At 38.6% G+C, this 20672-nt stretch overlaps 1 protein-coding gene across 3 annotated transcripts; it reads left to right on the plus strand.

Annotated features, from left to right (window-relative positions):
* The first annotated feature begins 125 nt into the window (after nt 1–125).
* Nucleotides 126–19296, plus strand: rab5ab (RAB5A, member RAS oncogene family, b). 3 transcript variants are annotated; one of them, XM_061717477.1, is made up of 6 exons: nt 126–291; nt 8612–8831; nt 9702–9853; nt 13843–13965; nt 14195–14288; nt 17543–19296. In XM_061717477.1, exons 2-6 carry the CDS (start codon nt 8666–8668, stop codon nt 17656–17658), a joined length of 651 nt encoding a protein of 216 aa, XP_061573461.1. In that variant the 5' UTR covers nt 126–291; nt 8612–8665; the 3' UTR covers nt 17659–19296. The 3 variants fall into 3 exon arrangements, with proteins under 3 accessions (XP_061573461.1, XP_061573460.1, XP_061573462.1); XM_061717476.1 differs by having other exon boundaries at nt 127–295; XM_061717478.1 differs by lacking the exon at nt 126–291 and adding an exon at nt 3649–3800.
* Nucleotides 19297–20672: the final 1376 nt, after the last annotated feature.

Consider the following 20672-nt stretch of genomic DNA (forward strand, 5'->3'; position numbering starts at 1 on the left):
ATACAAATAGAAATACAAATAAAAGTAAAAATAAAAATCCTAAGGATAAGAAGAGTGCCGGGAGCTGACTTGTGATTGGTCGGGCGCGCTGACGCGCCATTGGCCCGTCAGTCGCAGTCATCCGATCTGTCATCATCGTCCTCACAATGCGAAAAGGGAAGTTGAAAGAAGTGGGAGACAGCCGAGCCTTATGAGCCCCTAACATAACAGCAGCTGGCAGGATCCTCGACACCCCGAGCTACAAACACCGAGCCGGAGACCCCGTTCCCGTAGAGCAGGCTTCTCTTTCCTGTAGGTGAGTAGTTGGTTGCGGCGCCGGGGAGCTGCTTAAGCCTGAATTATGGTTCCGCGTTACATCGACGCAGAGCCTACGCCGTAGGGTACGGCGTAGGGTACGCGGCGACGCGCGCCGTACGCGTCGCTGTAACGCGGAACCATAAATCAGCCTTTAATGCAGGGCTCCTCCCAACATTCGTCCATTATCTGACGAGCTAACCCGGCTAGCCACTCCTGCAGGGCCAGGCTGCTCCAAACAGCTGGGAAACAAACACAAGGGTGTATTTACCCGGTTTTAATGCGACAAACCTGAGAGTAAACTAATGTAGCGTCATGCAGTCAGGGTTAAGCAGCTGTCATGAGCTGCACACACCCAAACCTGCATCATACTGACTGTTTTTGGCAGATGTTATACAAGTGTCAGAGCTGCTGTGTTACAGGGTTGTTACACAGACCCATCAGTGTGTGTTTGTGTTATACCTGTCAAGTTTTGGCTTTAGAAATAAGGGACCCAGGTCCAGTATCTTACATTTTAAGACATGTTTACAAGAAACTAAAATATCTACCTGTCAAACACTTACAAACTACAACTATGTGGTCAGAATCTGATAGGACGACTTCTCAGAATAATCAACCACTGTGCAATGATGATAATAATAATAATAATAATAATAATAATAATAATAATAATAATAACCACAATCATATGCTGTAACAATGCACCTTTCAATAACCATGTCTACCTCATACTGCTGCACCTTTCACTTTTAAATTGTTTATACGTAAATAAGAGCCATTTATCTATTACTGTTTGTAACTACTTAAATCCAGAGGTGGACAGAGTACTCGACCCCAGTACTTGAGTAAGAGTACAAATACTACTGGTCAAAATTTACTCCGTTACAAGTAAAAGTAGCTCAGTCAAAATATTACTAGTAAGAGTAAGAGTAGAAAAGTACTTGCTTTTAAAGGTACTTAAGTATCCAAAAGTAAATGCTTTTAAATTTACTTTAAGTAAAAGTAAGAGTAAGAGTAAGAGTAAATTTCTTATTTTCCACATCAGTAAATTACTATATTTTTTCTAAATTAATTTAAGGATCTTTTAACTCTTGTTTCTGAGAATTAACTCTTTGAAACCAGCTGCACTGATGTGCTGTTTTTAGAACCACAATGTTATATAAAACCTGCAGAAACACCAAAAACAAATCAAATGAATGGGATCATAAGAGGACAGCAGATGATGCAGAGTTTATTAACAATCATGAACTGAAAAGTCCGGCTCATTATCAGACTCAGACGACTCAGCGGATTGTCTTTCTTCTCCTCACGCAGGCGTAGCCATTGTTGTGGCTATGTCTTGACTCTTTCTTGACAAACGCAGGCTACTTTGGCGGTATCGTTTTGAGGAGGCTTGACGTATTTCCGCTTTACGTACATCCCAGTGGAGAGCGTGCACTGTGATAGGTCTCCTCCTTTGACAAAAACAGCTTGTGTCCAATAGGATTTTAGGGAAGAAGAAAAAAGAGCAGACCTGAAAGTAACGAGTACTTTTCAGCCTTCCTAGAAATTTACTCGAGTCAAAGTAAAAATATTTGTCTTGGAAATGTATTCAAGTAAGAGTAATAAGTACCAAAGAAATCTAATACTCAAGTAAAGTACAGATCCTCTGGATATGTACTTAAGTACAGTACTCAAGTAAATTTACTCTGTTACTGTCCACCACTGCTTAAATCTGGGTTCAGTGAGCAAAAAAAAAAAAAAAAGAAAACAAATTCCCTATCTGGCATGTTCAAACTTGGACAATAACGCTTATTCTATTCTATTGTATTCTTTGTTGACACTGAAATGCTGTGGACATTCCTATGTATGTAATTCCGATAATAGAGCCTAAATGAAAACACAAAGGGGAATTAAAGCACATTTATTTATTTTAAATATTTTCAGTGTATATACACATTGAATTTGTTCAAGTGAAACAATTACATTTTCTTTTGATTTGTCATTTTCACTTATGTGGCTCTCTGGAATTCACTGACTAATCAGAATCAGGTTTATTTGGCCAAGTCAGGTCAAACAAGACAGGGAATTTGACTCCGGTTGTTTCACTCACTGTACAGTAAATAGACAAATGACAGCTCTTATTAACATATATACAATTTAAAAGTGAAAAGTGCAGCAGTATGAGATAGACATGGTTATTGAAAGGTGCCTTGTTACAGCATACGATTGTGGTTATTATTATTATTATTATTGTTGCACATTGGTTGATTACTCTGAGACTCTATGAGTGATGAGAGTTCATCAGAGCAACAGCTTGGGGGAAGAAACTGTCTCTTGAGTCTGGAGGTTTTGGCGTACAGAGCTCTGTAGCGCCGTCCAGAGGGGAGGAGTTCAAACAGACTGTGTCCTGGGTGTGAGGGGTCTGCAGAGATGCTATCTGCCCGTTTCCTGGTCCTGGACCGGTACAGGTCCTGGATAGATGGGAGGTTAGTCCCAATTATCCTCTCCGCAGACCTAATTGTCTGTTGCAGTCTGTGCCTGTCTAGTTTGGGAATACATTCCTATGTCTGTAATTCCTATAATAGAGCCTCAATGAAAACAAGAAGGGGAATTAAAGCACATTTATTTATTTTAAATATTTTCACTTTATATACACATTGATTGTCTTCAAGTGAAACATTTACATGTTCTTTTATTTGTCATTTTCGCTTATGTGGCTCTCTGGCATTCACTGACTGATCAGAATCAGGTTTATTTGGCCAAGTCAGGTCAAACAAGACAGGGAATTTGACTGGTTATTTCGCTCACTGTACAGTAAATACACAAATGACAGCTCTTATTAACATATATACAATTAAAAAGTGAAAGGTGCAGCAGTATGAGGTAGACATGGTTATTGAAAGGTGCATTGTTACAGCATATGATTGTGGTTATTATCATTGCACAGTGGTTTACTCTGAGACCTTATGAGTGTTGAGAGTTCCTATAATAGAGCCTCAATGAAAACACAAAAGGTGGATTAAAGCACATTTATTTATTTTAAATATTGTCAGTGTATATACACATTGATTGTCTTCAAATGAAACATTTACCTGCTCTTTTGATTTGTCATTTTCACTTATGTGGCTCTCTGGCATTCACTGACTGATGACACAGACGCACGTTTCTGTGTCCCATCCTGCTCCTCTTTAGGAAAGTAATATTAGGTATCCTATTTTTAGAGATATTTACATAAAATCTTCGTTTTTAGGCAGAAATGCCTTCTTTCTGGTTACATCCATCTATCTGATTTGTTGTTTCCAGTTTGTTACCGTGTTGTCACCAATCTCGCGAGAACTGCCGCCCAGACCACAGCAGGGTGCAGTTCTCGCGAGACCTGTGTCATTTCAGTTTGGAGAGACACATGAATGCTTTTTAAAAAAATATTATATCATAAAACGGGAAATTTACGGGGAAAATACTAATACGGGAGGACGGCGGGGTGAAATACGGTAGTTTCCCGGCCAAAACGGGCGACTTGACAGGTATGTTTACCCGCAGGAGCTAGCCGTGCTGCTAACGCTAGCCGCGGTTTCCCTGCTGATTCCAGCAACAAACAGGTTATTTGTGGTTTATCTCTGTGTCGTAACCAGATTTCGACCAAGTGGACTGTAATTATTTCGGGAGGGATATCCCGTGTCCATTTGGCTGGTGGGGAGGAGAGCAGACTGTTGTTGTTGTTGTCATCTTAATATCTGCTGCTTTAATGACAGATTTCTCCTCCAGAAACAGAAACATAACCTTGAGATGTTTCAGTCATATGTGTCTATAATCCCAGTTGTTACCAGTCAGCCTCACAGCTGAAGCCTCCCACACAGGATGCCAGTGCTCTATTGTTGAGATCTGCTACATTAGTCTGGCTGGCAGCTTGTTTTCTGCAGTTTCACTTGGGTTTCAGCAGATAGTTAGTTAATATTTATTTCGGTCAATCACAAACAAAAATCAACAAACAAGATAACATAGGTTTTTCCCTGGTCAACATTGTGATTATCTGACCGAAAAGGTCTGGGCTTGAAGTATAAAGCTTATCTTGCCCACCTTTTAACTGAATAGAATATACAAAAAGAACAAATGAAGTATCATAAGTCTACACAAAATAATAATAATAGTAATAATAATAATAATAATAATAATAATAATAATAACAATAATGATGATAATAATAATAGTAATAATAATAATAATAGCAATAATATGATAATAATATTAATATTAGTAATAATAAGATAAGATAAGAAATCCTTTAATAGTCCCACAGAGGGGAAATTTCCAGATTACAGCAGCAAAGGGGATAGTGCAAAACACAAGAGGCATCAATATCACACACTAATAATAAAAAAACCCACTATAAACAGTATATACAATAATAATAATAATAAGAAGGAGAATAAAATAGTAATAATAAATACTAGTATATAAAAAGAATAAAAAGAATAACAGATGGATATTTACAGGTGTTATTTACATAATTGCACGTTGCAGAGAATGGTATTGCACATTATTTTACGGTTTGTATATTTATTGTCAGGTTGTATGTGGTCTACTGTGAGCAGTGCTGGTTGTGTAGTCTCACAGCTGCAGGGAGGAAGGACCTTCTGTAGCGTTCCTTCACACACCTAGGGTGAAGGAGCCTGTGGCTGAAAGAGCTCATGGGGTGGGAGTCCTTCTCCATCATGGATGACAGCTTAACCATCATCCTCCTCTCTCCCACCACCTGTACTGTGTCCAGAGAGCAGCCCACGACAGAGCCGGCCCTTTTAATGGTTTTGTCCAGCCTCCTTCTGTCTGCAGCTGTGATGTTGCTGCCCCAGCAGACCACTCCATAAAAAATGGCTGATGCCACCACAGTGTCAGTATAATAATAATAGTAATATAATAATAATAGTAATAATATAGCCATCGCAGGTCCTTCCTCCCCGCTGCCATCAGACTCTATAACCAGGCCTGCTTCAGTAGCCAGTGGACAATAATATGACAATAATATGTGCAATAACATAAGATGTGCAATAACATAAGATGTGCAATAATATAAGATGTGCAATATCTGCCAGTCTATCTCACAACACTCCACCTGCTTTTTTTTGCACTGTTTCTTCAACCAACTGTATATACTGTTCATATTTCTGTGATTATACATATTTTATATATATATATTTTTTGTATTTTATATTTATTTTTTATTTCTGACTTTTTAGTCTTTCTACCCCTCCCCTGCATGTGTGTGCCAAGTGTACTGCTGCCAACAAAAATACGTTTCCCCACTGAGGGAGAAAATAAAGGATATCTTATCTTATCTTAATAATAATAATAATAGCAATAATATGATAATAATAATGATAGCTCTGAAAACAGAAAGTGAAAAGATGCTAAGGAAACCAACAAAACCAATTTAAGTTGTCATTTTATCTCATGCATGTGTGCATTCTTCTTTGTTTGCTTATTGTGTTTCTATGTATGTGTCCATTACCTTTGCTTTGAATAATATCTTGTATGCTTTTATTGAATTTGCTAGTTTAAGGTCGTTATCTAATGAGTTCCACAGTTTTACTCCTAAAACAGATATACATCTGCCCTTTGCAGCAGAGCTGGGTAGAGTAGCCAAAAATTGTACTCAAGTAAAAGTACTGTTCCTTCAGAATAATATGACTCAAGTAGAAGTAAAAAGTAGTCATCCAAATAATTACTTGAGTAAAAGTAAAAAAAGTATTTGGTGAAAAAACTACTCAAGTACTGAGTAACTGTTGAGTAACGTCTGATTTTTCCCAAAGAATCACTCAGTGATGTCATGAGATTGACGCGTACGCGGATAAAAGGAATAAAAGAAAAGTAACAGCTCAACGTCTCCTAATGTAGCGGAGTAAAAGTACAGTTTCCTCTTCACAAATCTACTCAAGTAAAAGTAAAAAGTATAGTGATTCAAAACTACTCCTAAAAGTTCAAAATTTCCCAAAACTTACTCAAGTAAATGTAACGGAGTAAATGTAACTCGTTACTACCCACCTCTGGTTTTCAGAAACTATGAGAAGTTCAGATGATCTTCATGTGACACCAGTTGCCTAAATACAGCACCGGGCCAGCATTCAGACAGAAACATTGGCTTTCTCAAAGTATGTTTTTGCCAAACCTGTTATTGTGGATTTGGCAAGCAACCAGCTTTTTGTTTAGAGCAGTAAGAAGTTTTTACAGGTGGTAGGAAAGTTGTTTATTTTTGTAGTCAGTGTGGGTAGGATCACAGATGTAAAATAGTTAAAACGTTCTAATTCAGTGGTTCCCAACCTTTTTTTCCTTGGAGCCCCCCCTACTTGTGTCTAAGACCAGCCGGGCCCCCCGACCCTTACATACTAGCACCAAAAGAGTAAAGTGATTCGTTACAAATCTTTAATTCGGGGCGACAGTAGCTCAGGTGGTAGAGCAGGTCGTCCAATGATCCGAAGGTCGGCGGTTCGAATCCCGCTCTGTCCCAGTTTGCTGTCGTAGTGTCCTTGGGCAAGACACCTTACCCACCTTGCCTCGTGTGAATGTGTATGAATGTGTGTGAATGTTGGTGGTGGTCGGAGGGGCCGTTTGGCGCGATATGGCAGCCACGCTTCCGTCAGTCTGCCCCAGGGCAGCTGTGGCTACAATACGTCAGTTTACCACCACCAGAGAGAATGTGTATGGATGAATAATGATTTCTGTAAAGCGCTCTGGGTGCCTAGAAGGGCGCTATATAAATCCAAGTCATCATCATCATCATCATTAATTGAAAAAATTAACATTAATTATGTTTTTTTGATACATTTCTCTTTGGTTTACCCTGTATACATATGACTTTGTCTTTCTCACCTTCATTTTGTCCCACCAATGTATAAAATACGCACAGAAAATAAATGCAAGGACATAAAATAATTTCTGAAAAAGGAAAAATTTAAAAAAATGTTGCTCTCATATTAAAAGAGACCTTTAACAACCTTTCGGAGTAGTAGTGTGATTAAATGTTGAATAATGATATAATAATAAGTTATTACGTTTTTATCCTGCTAAATAACTTAGAAATATATTTTGGTCATTTTAAAATACTACGTGGGTTTATACAGACTTGGATTACAGTATTCCATTAGGTGTGTTATTATTTTTTTATTTATTTAACATGCGCGAATATAATTTTTACAACTGCATATCCTCAAAGCAGACAAAGTTTCACACCCCCCCAGAGATCTCAGGCGCCCCCCCAGGGGGAGCCCGGACTCCAGGTTGGGAGACACTGTTCTAATACACTTATAAAGCTATAAAGTTATAAATCAGAATCATATGCTGTAACAATGCACCTTTCAATAACCATGTCTACCTCATACTGCTGCACCTTTCACTTTTTAATTGTATATATGTTAATAAGAGCCATTTGTCTATTACTGTTTGTAACTACTTAAATCTGGGTTCAGTGAGCGAAAAAAAAAAAAAAAAAGAAAACATATTCCCTCACTGACTTGTTCATACTTGGTCAATAAGGCTTATTTTATTCTATTTTATTTTATTCTTTGTTCACACTGAAATGCTGTGGACATTCCTATGTATCCTATAATAGAGCCTAAATGAAAACACAAAAGGGAATTAAAGCCCATTTATTTATTTTAAATATTGTCAATGTAGATATACATTGATTGTCTTCAAGTGAAACATTGACATTTTTTTTTAATTTGTCATTTTCACTCATGTGGCTCTCCGGCTTTCATGACTGATCAGAATCAGAATCAGGTTATTTTGCCAAATCAGGTCAAACAAAACAGGGAATTTGACTCTGGTTATTTTCGCTCACTGTACAGTAAATAGACAAATGACAGCTCTCATTAACATACATACAATTAAAAAAAAAAAGTGAAAGGTGCAGCAGTATGAGGTAGATACGGTTATTTAAAGGTGCATTGTTGCAGCATATGATTGTGGTTATTATTATTATTGCACAGTGATTGATTACTCTGAGACTCTATGAGTGTTGAGAGTTCATCAGAGCAACAGCTCTATAAAGTTCTCTATATATGCTTAATTACATAATAACATGTCCAGGATTACATCAAAACATAATTTGAGTTACAGCCGATGTTAGAAAATTCAGTTTTGAAGCTTTTTGAGGTTATTCACGTCAGGATTAGTTAAAACTTTCCATTGAATGAAATAGTTAGTCTGACAAATGAAATCAGAAATTAGTGCTTTGCTCGTCTTACTCATCAGACATAATTGTAGGCAATTTTTGATTCATTTTGAATCATTTTTGATTGATGGTTATCCTTTCTTTCTCCTGTTCATGTATTCTCTACAGTTTTTTTTTTCCCCACCGCATCAGCATTCGGGGGAAGAGACCAGACAGAGTGACATGGCAAGTAGAGGCGGAGCCACGAGACCCAACGGCCCTAATGCGGGCAACAAGATTTGCCAATTCAAACTTGTGCTTTTAGGAGAGTCAGCGGTGGGAAAGTCAAGTCTTGTACTTCGTTTTGTCAAGGGTCAGTTTCACGAATTCCAAGAAAGCACAATTGGAGGTATGTATGTTGATAAGTTTGTGTCGTACATCTGCATATAAAACCAGAACCCTTTCCATAAATTATACAGCAGACTAACTGAAAAGAAAAATATAACAAGAGTCAGAGTTCCCATGGATGTAAATTAAAAATATTTCAATTACATCAGAACAAGAGAACCTAAAATATTACTAAGACAAGAGGACTCTGATATCTAGAGCTTCTCAACTGGCACATGAAAACAGTACATGATTTACCTGAAAATATGTGGGTATTCAGATCATAGTTGTTGAGTTGTGTCGAGATATCTGAGAGGAACAGAAAATTGTGGAAAGGTGAATTCTTAACGTTAACACATAGTTTCAGATATGTTTTTGTGAGGTTAAAGTGGGCTGTTGTGTACTGTACATACCCACTGATGAATGGCAAATACACTTCCTCTTTGGCATTGCATTGTTAAATCAGATTCTGTCCATGATATCGCTACCTTAACAGTCACTACAGCCCTAATAAAAAGGATTATGAAATGTAAAATTCACTGATTTAAGGATTGAGTTTTAAAATATTTTTCTAATTGTCAATAGTCAGTTTGATGAATATAAATGGTTAGACAAGAGCAAGGGAAGTATATATTTAAATGAGTTTTAACTAACATCAGAAACAACGTTTTAGTAGTTTTAACAAGTTTGTTTGGGTGAATCTCGACCGACTCTCAGCACTCATCCATTCTAAGTAATGGCACTGATATTTCTAAGGTCCCATTTTGCAAATGTGGAGTAAGTCAACCAGATAATCTTTTGTGCGTTTCCTTTGCTGGCCTGCATTACCTTCACTGAAACCCATTTTGTGTTGCTCACTTGTCATTACTTTCTCTGCTTTGTGCTCCTGCAGCTGCCTTCCTGACTCAGACGGTATGCCTGGACGACACAACGGTCAAATTTGAAATCTGGGACACAGCTGGTCAGGAGCGCTACCACAGCCTGGCTCCCATGTACTACAGAGGTGCCCAGGCCGCCATTGTGGTCTATGACATAACAAATGAGGTGAGTCATGTGTCGGCTTTTCTGTGTTCTTCTTATTGTTGTTCTTACCTGTCGCCTTTTCAGAATCCCCCACCGGTTGTCACAGCAGTGTCTGTATTGTGGGGATTTCCATCTTAAGTTTTTGTGGTACCATTGAAGCTAAAAACAGAAACTTATTTTGGTATCCTGACACATTGATGAGTCATCACACAACACCAGTGTTTTGTAGACGGTGAAGATCACCTATTAAAGTATCAAGAAGTTAGTAAGAAAACATACAGAACACTCATTGTGTTCAAACAGTAAAGGCAGACACTCCACTTTCATCATCCTTTATGTTTAGAAATATTGATCGCAAGTGCATTTTCCATCTCTTCTTATCTTATTACCTGAAAGACAGAGCGGGAGTGTTTGCTTGATTTGGTTTGCATGACTCCAAAGTGGATGTTGGGGAAAGTATTTTTGCAGTCCTTTAATCGAAACCAGTTAAATTGACATGGTCCCCACAATAATATGCTGCTTTTACAGCAGAGGTGGAAAAAGTACAAAAATATTGTACTTAAGTAAAAGTACAAATTTTCTGCTTGAAAATTACTTAAGTAAAAGTAAAAAGTACCCATTAAGAAAATTACTTAAGTAAAAGTATAAAAGTACCTCAACTTAAATATAATAAAGTACCAAAAGTACATGGTGTAAAATGTACTTAAGTACAAAAGTAAAAAGTACAAAGTACAAAATTCAAAGTACAAAATTATTTTCAAAAGGATTGCAAAGAAATGAAGAATCCAAGAATTTGCTTACAACTCTAAATAATGGTGATATTATTCTGACCCCTTTAGCGTTTGTTTCCTTTACCCCATTTTAATTTCTCCCTTTGCTCATCACTGCTGCTGTCCCCCATTGGCCCCGCTGACAGGTCCACCCCCAGCCTGTAGTATGCAGTGACAACATTAAGCAACCCCAGCTGATAAAGGATGAGACTTTTGAACTTTTAAATGCCAAAACCACCTTAGAAGGGGTGGAATCAAAGAATGGTGCGCATGGACACGCGTCGGCTGCCGCTCAAGGCTGATTTATGGTTCCGCGTTACACCAACGTACCCTACGGCGAGGCTCTGCGTCGATTTAACGCGGGACCATAATTCAGGCTTCAGTCCTCATCGGTACTCGACGCGACGGCGGTTCCTCCGGCCTTCCGGCCCGCCTCTGCGGCGCAACTCTCCCGGGAGCTGCGGCTCCTTCTCGGTATATTCACGCGCCCCCCTTCCTTCCCGTCCGCCTTATGGTTCCGCGTTAAATCGACGCACACCTTACGCCGTAGGCTACGGGGTAAGGTGTGCGTCGCCGCGTACCCTACTCCGTAGCTCTGCGCCGGTGTAACGCGGAACCATAAATCAGCCCCCGCTGTGCTGTTCTTTAATTTGTAGCGAGTAACGACGTGTCCAATTTTTTAAATATAGCGGATTAAAAGTACGATTTTTTTACTTGAAAATGTAACGAAGTAAAAGTAAAAGTACAGAAAAATGAAAGTATCAATAAAAGTACAAATTCTCAAAAATCTTACTTAAGTACAATAACGAAGTACTTGTAATTCGTTACTTTACACCACTGTTTTACAGTATAGCAAATAAAGATGAAAAAAGGATCAGATTAAGGAGTTATTTTGAAATCAAATTGGATGTTTGCCTGGCAATCTTTCTCATCCCTGATCACTCCTTCCCTCCAAATTTTTCCCTCTAAAATTTCCTGTATATCCATTAACGCAAGACCTATGTGTTTAATCAGACTATTGCTTCAAACCTCACCAGTTTTCTGAACGGCATTCCCAGGACATCTTGCAACATTGTAATTCGAGTAAACTTAAAAATATATCAAAAATAGTTGATATTATGCAGTTTTTGTAACTAGTTGATTTAACATTGAAAAACATTCATGATAGTCATATGTCTTCCATGTAAAACAGCTCATAAAATTGAGTGTAATATACAAATGACCAACCGCAGCCTGCTAACATTTTAGTAGATGTAGTGAGCTGCAAATGTAAAGCCTTTGTTACAAACGTGTCTTGGGAAATGCACAGATAAAGTATTGTGGAGTTTAATAAAATCTGAATGAAAATAATCCTGATAAATAGTGCGGCTTATTCAGTGCTACCTTGGGATTAATTGTGTGGAAATAATGCTCTGTTCAAACACTGGAGATGGATTTTATTTTATAACGTAAGAGAGAAATACTTCCTACTATTGTTGTCTCTGTTGGCATTCATTATGGGTGAAGTAACATGACTGCAAAAAAACCCTTGACGAGGGGGGGCCGGGGGTTAATGCATCACTTTTGCCGTTTACCAGCCATCAATAAATGCCACATCAAACAGTGCTGCTGTTCTTCGACTGTGAACGGAAACATGCCACATAAAGCCCTAATTATCGCAGAGGGACTCTGCCAAACCTGCCAAACATGGGGCTCTTGTGCACCGGGTGGAAAGAAATATGATCTGGTATTTACTGGCAGGACAAAGATGTTAGTGAGGGACAACTTAAAACATCAGACACACCCATCTTCACACACATACATTCATGTATGTGTGTGAGAATCTGTGGTAACTGAGGGAAGTTTCATATTGATTAGTAGACCGACTCATTTAACTATTAAATAAAAGTCCAAGTTGTTAATTTTTGATTCAGAGTTGGTTCCATTTTGTTGTTTGATCTTTGTGGTTTCCGGGTTTGAATGGCTGAGAACAGACTTAACTTAAACGACAGATGACAAACTGAAACGACTGCATGACATCACTGCATGACATCACTGCATGACATCACTGCATGACATCACTGTATGACATCACTGCATGACATCACTGCATGACATCACTGCATGACATCACTGCATGACATCACTGCATGACATCACTGCATGACATCACTGTATGACATCACTGCATGACATCACTGCATGAAATCACTTACCCAGAATGCATTGTAATGCATGTAAAGTAATGATGAGAACTGGTGTCCTAAATCTATGAATTTTTAAAGATATTTCACGTTTTTAACCACACATTTTAGGATAGTTGGAGTATATTAAGCTCTATTAGTCCTATTTGTCAGGTTTCTTTTTGAGATTTAGGTGCTTCAGGAAGAGTTGTGGCTCCCATGAACAAATAATACAGGAAGCCTTTAAGCTTATGATTAAGTGGATCAATCAGTCACATGCGAGCTCAAACGTGATCTTTTTCCCCCCCTTCTCTAACTTGTCCTTTTGAATATGTTTGTATGTGTGGGTCAGTTTCCCACCTGCACACGACTTCAGAATTTCTTTCTCAGATCCCAACTTTTGAGTGAGAACTGCCGTGTACCACTTATATCACTTATATCACTTTTATGTCCCTGCAGCGCCTCCGGATGAAGTCCTGAACAAAAACATTTTGTCCACGATTTATTAATATTATTTTTATCTAATTTTTAAAGCCTGAAAAATGAATACATTACATATATATATATATATATATATATATATATATATATATATATATATATATATATATATATATATATATATAATACGATACACAGAAAATCTTATTTTTTTAAAAGTGTTTTTTATTATTATTACATTGCAAATTAAAATGCCTAACAGTTTCAAAATAATTTTCTTTATCATTAGGAAAACATTTGTAAACTTTATTACTATTTTATTTATTTATTCATTCTAATTGTATAAAACTATTTTTATTAGAGGGTGGTACAAAAGTCTCTAATACTTCTAACATCATAGGTTTAAATTTGTGTTTTATCTCTAACTTTACTTTGCCTTTTGTTCTGTTCAAATGCAGCTTCTTTATGTACTGACGGGCATTTCTATTAGTTTAATAGACCTTCAGATGTGCATTTTAATGCTTCTTTATTTTGCATCTGTATCACAGCCTGTTATACTCAATACTTTCCATCATGTGGTAAATGTTATTGTTTGTATTAACTGAGGCCCCCCACCCATTTCTGTTCCGTTCACCAGGAGTCATTTGTACGAGCAAAGAACTGGGTTAAAGAGCTTCAGAGACAAGCCAGCCCGAATATTGTAATAGCCCTGGCCGGGAACAAGGCTGACCTCGCAAACAAGAGAGCTCTGGACTTCCAGGTTTGGCATCTTAAGACCTCATTAATCATCTTAAGTATGTAAACAATATCCCAGAAATAGTATTCACTTTGTGCCATTTTCTGTGGGAGTCAACATGGAGCAATAAAACGTGACTTTATCAGCTTCCATCCTGTAGACTGAATAGAGCATGCATACTGTGCTTCCTCTCGCTCTGTCCATTTGAACTGTGTAGCTCTTGGAGATGTTTTAACTGCTGATTTCATTCTAGGACGCACAGTCATACGCAGACGACAACAGCTTGCTTTTCATGGAAACGTCAGCAAAGACCTCTATGAACGTCAATGAGATTTTCATGGCCATAGGTATGTGCTTTAAATTTCACATAATATGTCTTGAAGCACTCTTGTCTTTCCAAGCCAGGAACCACTTCTATGTGTCAACTGTGAACGTATATAAGATTCATAGCAGTGTGTTTATAGTACGATGCAGGGTGACATGTTAGAAGTGTTGCACCATTATTTTCCACTGCTTCTCATGTCTGTTCCTGCAACAAACACTTCACTATTTCAGACAAGTGGCTCCTTCTCCAAAATCTGTGTTTCAGTGCACGTCATGTGACAAAATATTGTAGGGCATGACATTTTCTGAAGTCTGTAGGAAATGATGCGTTATATTTATAAGTTATTGCAATATTTCTATTCGGATAATCACCTGTCAAAGACTTGCAGGATCAGTGGAAATACCACTGCAGTATTTGAATAATGAATAATAAACAGCAAGCTGCAAATCATCTGTGTTTTTGTTTGCAGCTTCTAAAATGTTATTCCCATAAATTTACAGACAAGTACAAGCTGTCCAGGCGTAAATTATTTAAAGTTATTGAGTATTTCTTTGTTGGCAAACTGCAGGTGGCTGTTTTGTTAAGATTGCATTTAAACAGTGTTTGACTGAATCCAGTTTGACTGTCGGGGAAGTTAGTGCATCTACTAAGGAAGCAGGCGTAGACTCAGCGGGACGCTCAGGTCCTTTGAAGGATGCCGTCTCATCTGAGATGTTTCCTCGACTGCGGTGCAGCCTCTAAAACCTGTGGAGAGTGTGAAGTTGATCTCAAACCGTGTTGTCCTGGATGAAAAGGTTACGCTCCATCTGGAAATTTTTACTGCAAATCACTAAACCACTAGTGACACCCTTAAAAAAAGAAGAAGAAAGGCAGAAGAAGTTATTCATGACCGTGTTTTTAAGCATAAAACTAACCTAAAAAACGTCCTCCGTCTAATTCTTCTGACTTAAAAAGTGAACACATTTTTCTTCTCCAAGATTACAAATAACCAACCGCTTTTGGAAAGTTTCAAGATGATAGTAAACTTTAATTGGAAATGTAATGACTTATAACACCCACTTCCTGCGAATCAATAAAATGACACATTTCAGGAGGACTGGATGTTGCAGGGCCCCTTAGTTCAGAAGAATAACCGTTTATAATTGAGTAGATCTTTTATCACAACTGAGCAGATCTCCACTGGTCGTACAAATGTCCTTTGCTGCGTGCAGGAATGTGAGCAGACGTATGAGAGTTGTTAATCCAGGCCAGCGGACGTAGCTGCAGTCAGTCTTGTTCCATGTGAGCTCGGGTCAGTTTTTCTCTCGAATGTCCATTTTTTTCTCTCTCTACTTTTCCACCACATTTTACGATTTTGACCTACTTTCTAACCACAACCAAACCCAAGCTAATGGGGCAACAGTGGTGGTAGATGTAAATAAAGAGAGAGGTCCCCCCACAAGATGGCGCTATCGTCCCAACCTTTGTGACGCACTTGTTAGCTTACAGTTCAGAATGCAGTTTGTGGTTATAGATAGTGCCGTCAGTGAGGTCCACTGTAGAATACTGAATATTGATACAGCATTATTGATCTGGATGAACGTTACTCTAGTATATTCTGAAATTACATTTGAGAGATGAGGATGTATTATGATAAGTCTTAATCACAGAATGAAGTCTTTGTCTAAATATATCCGTAACTTGATGTTAATGTCAATATTTGTGACACATATTTGTGTTTTAATTACCAGTGTTTAATTTTAGTGGTTCATGTTGATACAGCCCCATCAAAGCAGCACATAATGTACTCAGATTCTCAAAAAACTGATCTGTCATCTTAACTGAAATCTAGGTTGCAAGTATAATGAGTTTGTACTGATTTGCTATAAAAAAAAATTTAAGAAAAAGCTTTGTTCTAAAAGGAAAGAAAAAAAAAAGAAAAAATGTGGCCAGCACTGTTGAAAATGAATGTTCTCCCCTACAGAGATGTAAAAAACGCCCAGAAGACTGCAGGTTCCACTGTGACGGTTAACTGTGTGCAAAATAGCATCAGAAAGCATGTTGGAAACCTTAGCTTTGACTGGTTTCTGCATTCATTTTCTACGGTGTGTGAACTCACAATAATAGACCGACCCTGGGCTTGAGCTGCTAACACACAAACAAATCTTATTTCTTCATTGAACGCATCCAGTAAACACGGCCTGGATAAGACCTGCACAACATTCAATATTCTCTTTACAAAAGTGGCTCAGCTTAAACATTTGCAGGAAACTGGTGTCAACTAGGGATAAAGGGTTAAAAGACTTTATTAAAAAAAAAAAAAAAAAATCAAAATTACGATTATAACTGATGTAGATAACAAATCATGGAGGTTAGTTATTTTTGAAGCTCCGAACTGATTAGTTTGGAGTATTTTGTGCCTCCCCCAGGCAACTCGGTGAGCATCTGCCGACGTGTAAAATACAGGGAACAGTACAATGAATATGTAGTAAAAAAAAAAAAAGGGCACACAGAGTAGTCCTGGCCGTGTCCAACAAGTCATATTTCACTCTTATTTCTGTTTCATAAAGTATTATACACTGAATGATCTGAACCTTGGCTTTCAAACATAAATGAATCAGAAATATCATAGATATTTTCCTAAATTGATGGGCCCGTCTGTGTAAATGTCTCTGTTGAAGTCTTTCCACTGCGTCTGGGCTCTGGCTGTTCCACCCCAAAGGGGTTTTTCTGAAAGTCTGATCCCATTTGATGGCAAATTAATGCAGAAAACCTGTTAATTCCAAGGAGTTTCCCTATTTTTTTCCTATCGTTGCACACAGGGCTTGAAATAATATAAACCTGCCTTCTTGTTATTCAGACTTCTTGACATTCATGATCTCCCTTCATCTGCTAAATGCACAACTTTCCTGACAACGTTGACAGGTGATGTCATCACTGTTGCCTTACTTCTCAGTCCAGCTGAAATAACTCTCCCAAGTACAGCAGATTATTACAACAATTATCCCGCCGTTTTATAGCAACGACCACTTCATTTCCTACGTTGTCTCACACTGCCTTTGCACGACCACAAATATTTGAACAGCTAAGTTTTAAATGGCTTCAGCAGGTGCGGTAAAACGTATGTGACTGAGTGGAATAAAAATTATTATTTACTTTCAGATGCATTTCAGTCCAAAACCCAAACCAGAATAAACAGAACTTATGGATGAGTGGAGGAATACTGATCAGATTGTTGGGTTTTGGTTGTATAATGAACTCAGAATGCTGTTGAACCTCTTGTCATCGCCCTTGCAGCGAAGAAACTTCCCAAGAACGAGCCCCAAGCCACCGGAGCCAGCAGCGGACGGAACCGGGGGGTGGACCTGACAGAGACGGCTCAGCCCAGCAGCCGTAGCTGCTGCAGTAACTAACCAGCTCTTCCTCCTCGTCCTCCACACACACACACACACACGCACATACACACACAGTCATACACGACCTTGCAGCTCCTGTATCTTATCTGAACAACATCTGGACATCGGGCTCGTTGGTTTCCTGACGTCAGACCTGATCCTCACCCTCCCTCACTCCCTTGGAATAGCTAAAAGACTCTGTATAGCTGCATTTCTAATACCTTTTTTTTTTTGTTTTTGTTTGTTTATGTTTTTTTTTAAACTTTTTTTAAAAAGTGTATATCAGTTAATGGATGCATGTATCACTACAACACCTAAAAAGAAAAAAAATGATGAAAAAAAACCAGATCAAACACATTTTTATCTCTTATTCAGTTGAAAGACTAACCCTGTTAAAGAAAGACGAGCGAGCGAGCGAGTGAGAAACCTGTGAAGTGTGATTGTGTTGCGCGAGGGTGTGATGTCACAAGTCACTTGGCCGGGTGGACTGGATGTAAGGGTCTGTGGGTGGGTTGAATCTTGTATTTTTTGTTTTTTCTTTCTGCTCACAATAAGAGGAAGTCCAAATGGTTCCCATGTTGATGCTTTGCTTCTCAGACTGTTTGTTGTGGGCCACGTTTGCGTTGAGACGGTGCCAGGAGCGGATTACCGTGCAAACCAAGAACTCCTCCCGCCTCACATACACACAAGAAGACAAGCTCATCCAAGCCTCCCCGTGGAAAACTAGGAAAATAAGCTCTGTGTTTTCAGTTTTTCAGTAAAGTTTAGAGAATAGAAAGGAAACCAAACATGCCGACACAAGGCTGCTATGACAGGACTCAGATGATTTGGCTGTTAAAAGTATGCTTTCATGTTGCAGCGTCTTCACACAAGTCTTGTGAGGAAAAGAGAGAATTAACGGGAAATGTCAAGATGAACTTCCTGCCCAGTGGCATGTCGTGCAAAGACTCAACTCGTCTACTCTTGTTCCATTCAGGCCAGTTCTCAACCTCCATCGATATGGGTGACCTGAATAAATAAATAACTAAAAAATAAGTGATGGGGGGATTTCAGCCTACAGATCAGAAAGCACACAGGGGAAAAAAAAAATTGGATTATTGCCCATTGTCACAAATCCTTAGTAAACCAATACTCTAATGTTGTTAAAGGTGCAGTTTTGGTTTCTTTCTTTAGTACAGCTTGCAGGAATTTATCTAAAGACTCCGAAAAATTGTACAGTTCAATATCGGTCTGCTTCCTATCTTCTGTTCTTTGTTTTTTTTTTTATTATTTCTCCTCATGCTAGACCTCGTCACAGACTGGTCAAATGTTAAGCCGTGGTGGTCTTTCTAGGTATCTGTAGTGTTAACAAATTCCCTCTCTGGTGTCTTGTTACCTTTTTTCTTTTCTTTTTCAGGAATAGGTCCATGGTTGAGTTTGAAAGGAACTTTTATTGCATTGCACAGTGTTGATCATGTTTTAATTATTGACTGCCCTTCAATTTTTATATGACGGTCTGTATTGGACTTGCTAACCTACGGCTATAAGCAGGTAGCATAATTAACCTAACTGGTGGTCTCTTACAGCTCGGTGAATTCTTATGTAAAACAGCATTACTAGTGATGGGCTGATGAGTTTTGAGTGTCTGAATACAACTTAATAAATCCAATAAAGACGTCTCTTGTACTCATTTTTGCCTGGGATACGTCAGTAACACCACATGCACAATTCAGGTCAAACGTTTTGTTTTGGCCTCTAATTCTCTGGATTTGCTTTTTATTTCTGTTGGGACAGTGTGAATGGATGCAGAAAATAAACACTGTCTTGACACTATTGGATAGGCGTGCATCCAACCAGAGAAACCAAGCGTGATGCAGCAGACTCACAACCAGATTACTGTCGGCTACAGACGTCAAAAATGGTGCGCTCATCGTGGCAAATAGTGATGGTTATGGATATCACGTCAGCTTTACAGTAAATACTTGTTCTTCCAAGGTGTCAATAGAAACATGTTTTCTTCGTGCAAAATGATCAGTATTGGAAGGGAAAATCCTTTGACCTTGACCTTGAATATTTCACTGCTTCATCATGATGAAATGAGAGGATTATGTTGACACACTGAGGAATAACGTAAAGAAACCTGAATGAACCCAAAACCTTTAAAAAACACCAAAATCAAGGTCCTGAAGTCTTGATCTCAGAAACTCAAGGTTAATGTCCATGTGGAAACCACGCAATCTGGGTGAGCTACAACAATGGAGACGGGGAATGACATGGAAACACGCCCTAACGCAATTAATCTTCCATAAGCGATTTATATAAACTAAGTGGCCAAAGCTGCATGATTGATCATCCATTTCATCCAGGGCTGGGTACCCTCAGCTGTAACAGCCCTCACGTTAAAAAGGTGATCCTATTTCTCACATTTGGATTTGCTGTTAAGAATCCAATCACATTTAGGAGTAGTTAACAAGATCTTTAAGAAACTTTAATGTTCTTTCACGTTTCACATGAAACTGCAAACGCAAGGTTGGTGTTCTCAAACACTCAGAGTAGTTAAAGTAGTTGCTGCGGCACAGCCATTTACTACTTTAATGAAGTTAAATGACCTTAGACTTACTAAGACTTAGACAGACTTTGTCATTCCGGATTTGCATTGGAAATGACATTTTGATGCAATGGCAATGCGGCACAGCAGTGAATATCTAATATTTACTGTTTTGATAAATAAATAAAATAAGAAATCAGTATATTTACATGCAATAAAAATGGGATGTGGTAACATATAGTCCTCTCCCAGCCTTGCTGAATGCTGTCGCTGACGTTACGCTCCAAAGGAACCTTTTTTTCCCCCTGTCCTACAACTTAAGAGGTGCTCTGTTGAGAAGCCCGGTCGTCGCCAAGAGGTACCGTGCAGTTCTTGGCTGAGTTCTGGTGACGTGTTGCTGCCATCACAGTGGAACTTTGCTTTGCCAGCAGATCTTACACAACTGTTGGACCTTATGAGTCACAGCCCAGTTTGACGAGTCGCCCCACTGCTGTGTTCACAGTTT

The sequence above is a fragment of the Cololabis saira genome, chromosome 3, assembly GCF_033807715.1.
Source record: "Cololabis saira isolate AMF1-May2022 chromosome 3, fColSai1.1, whole genome shotgun sequence".
NCBI classification, from domain to species: domain Eukaryota; kingdom Metazoa; phylum Chordata; class Actinopteri; order Beloniformes; family Belonidae; genus Cololabis; species Cololabis saira.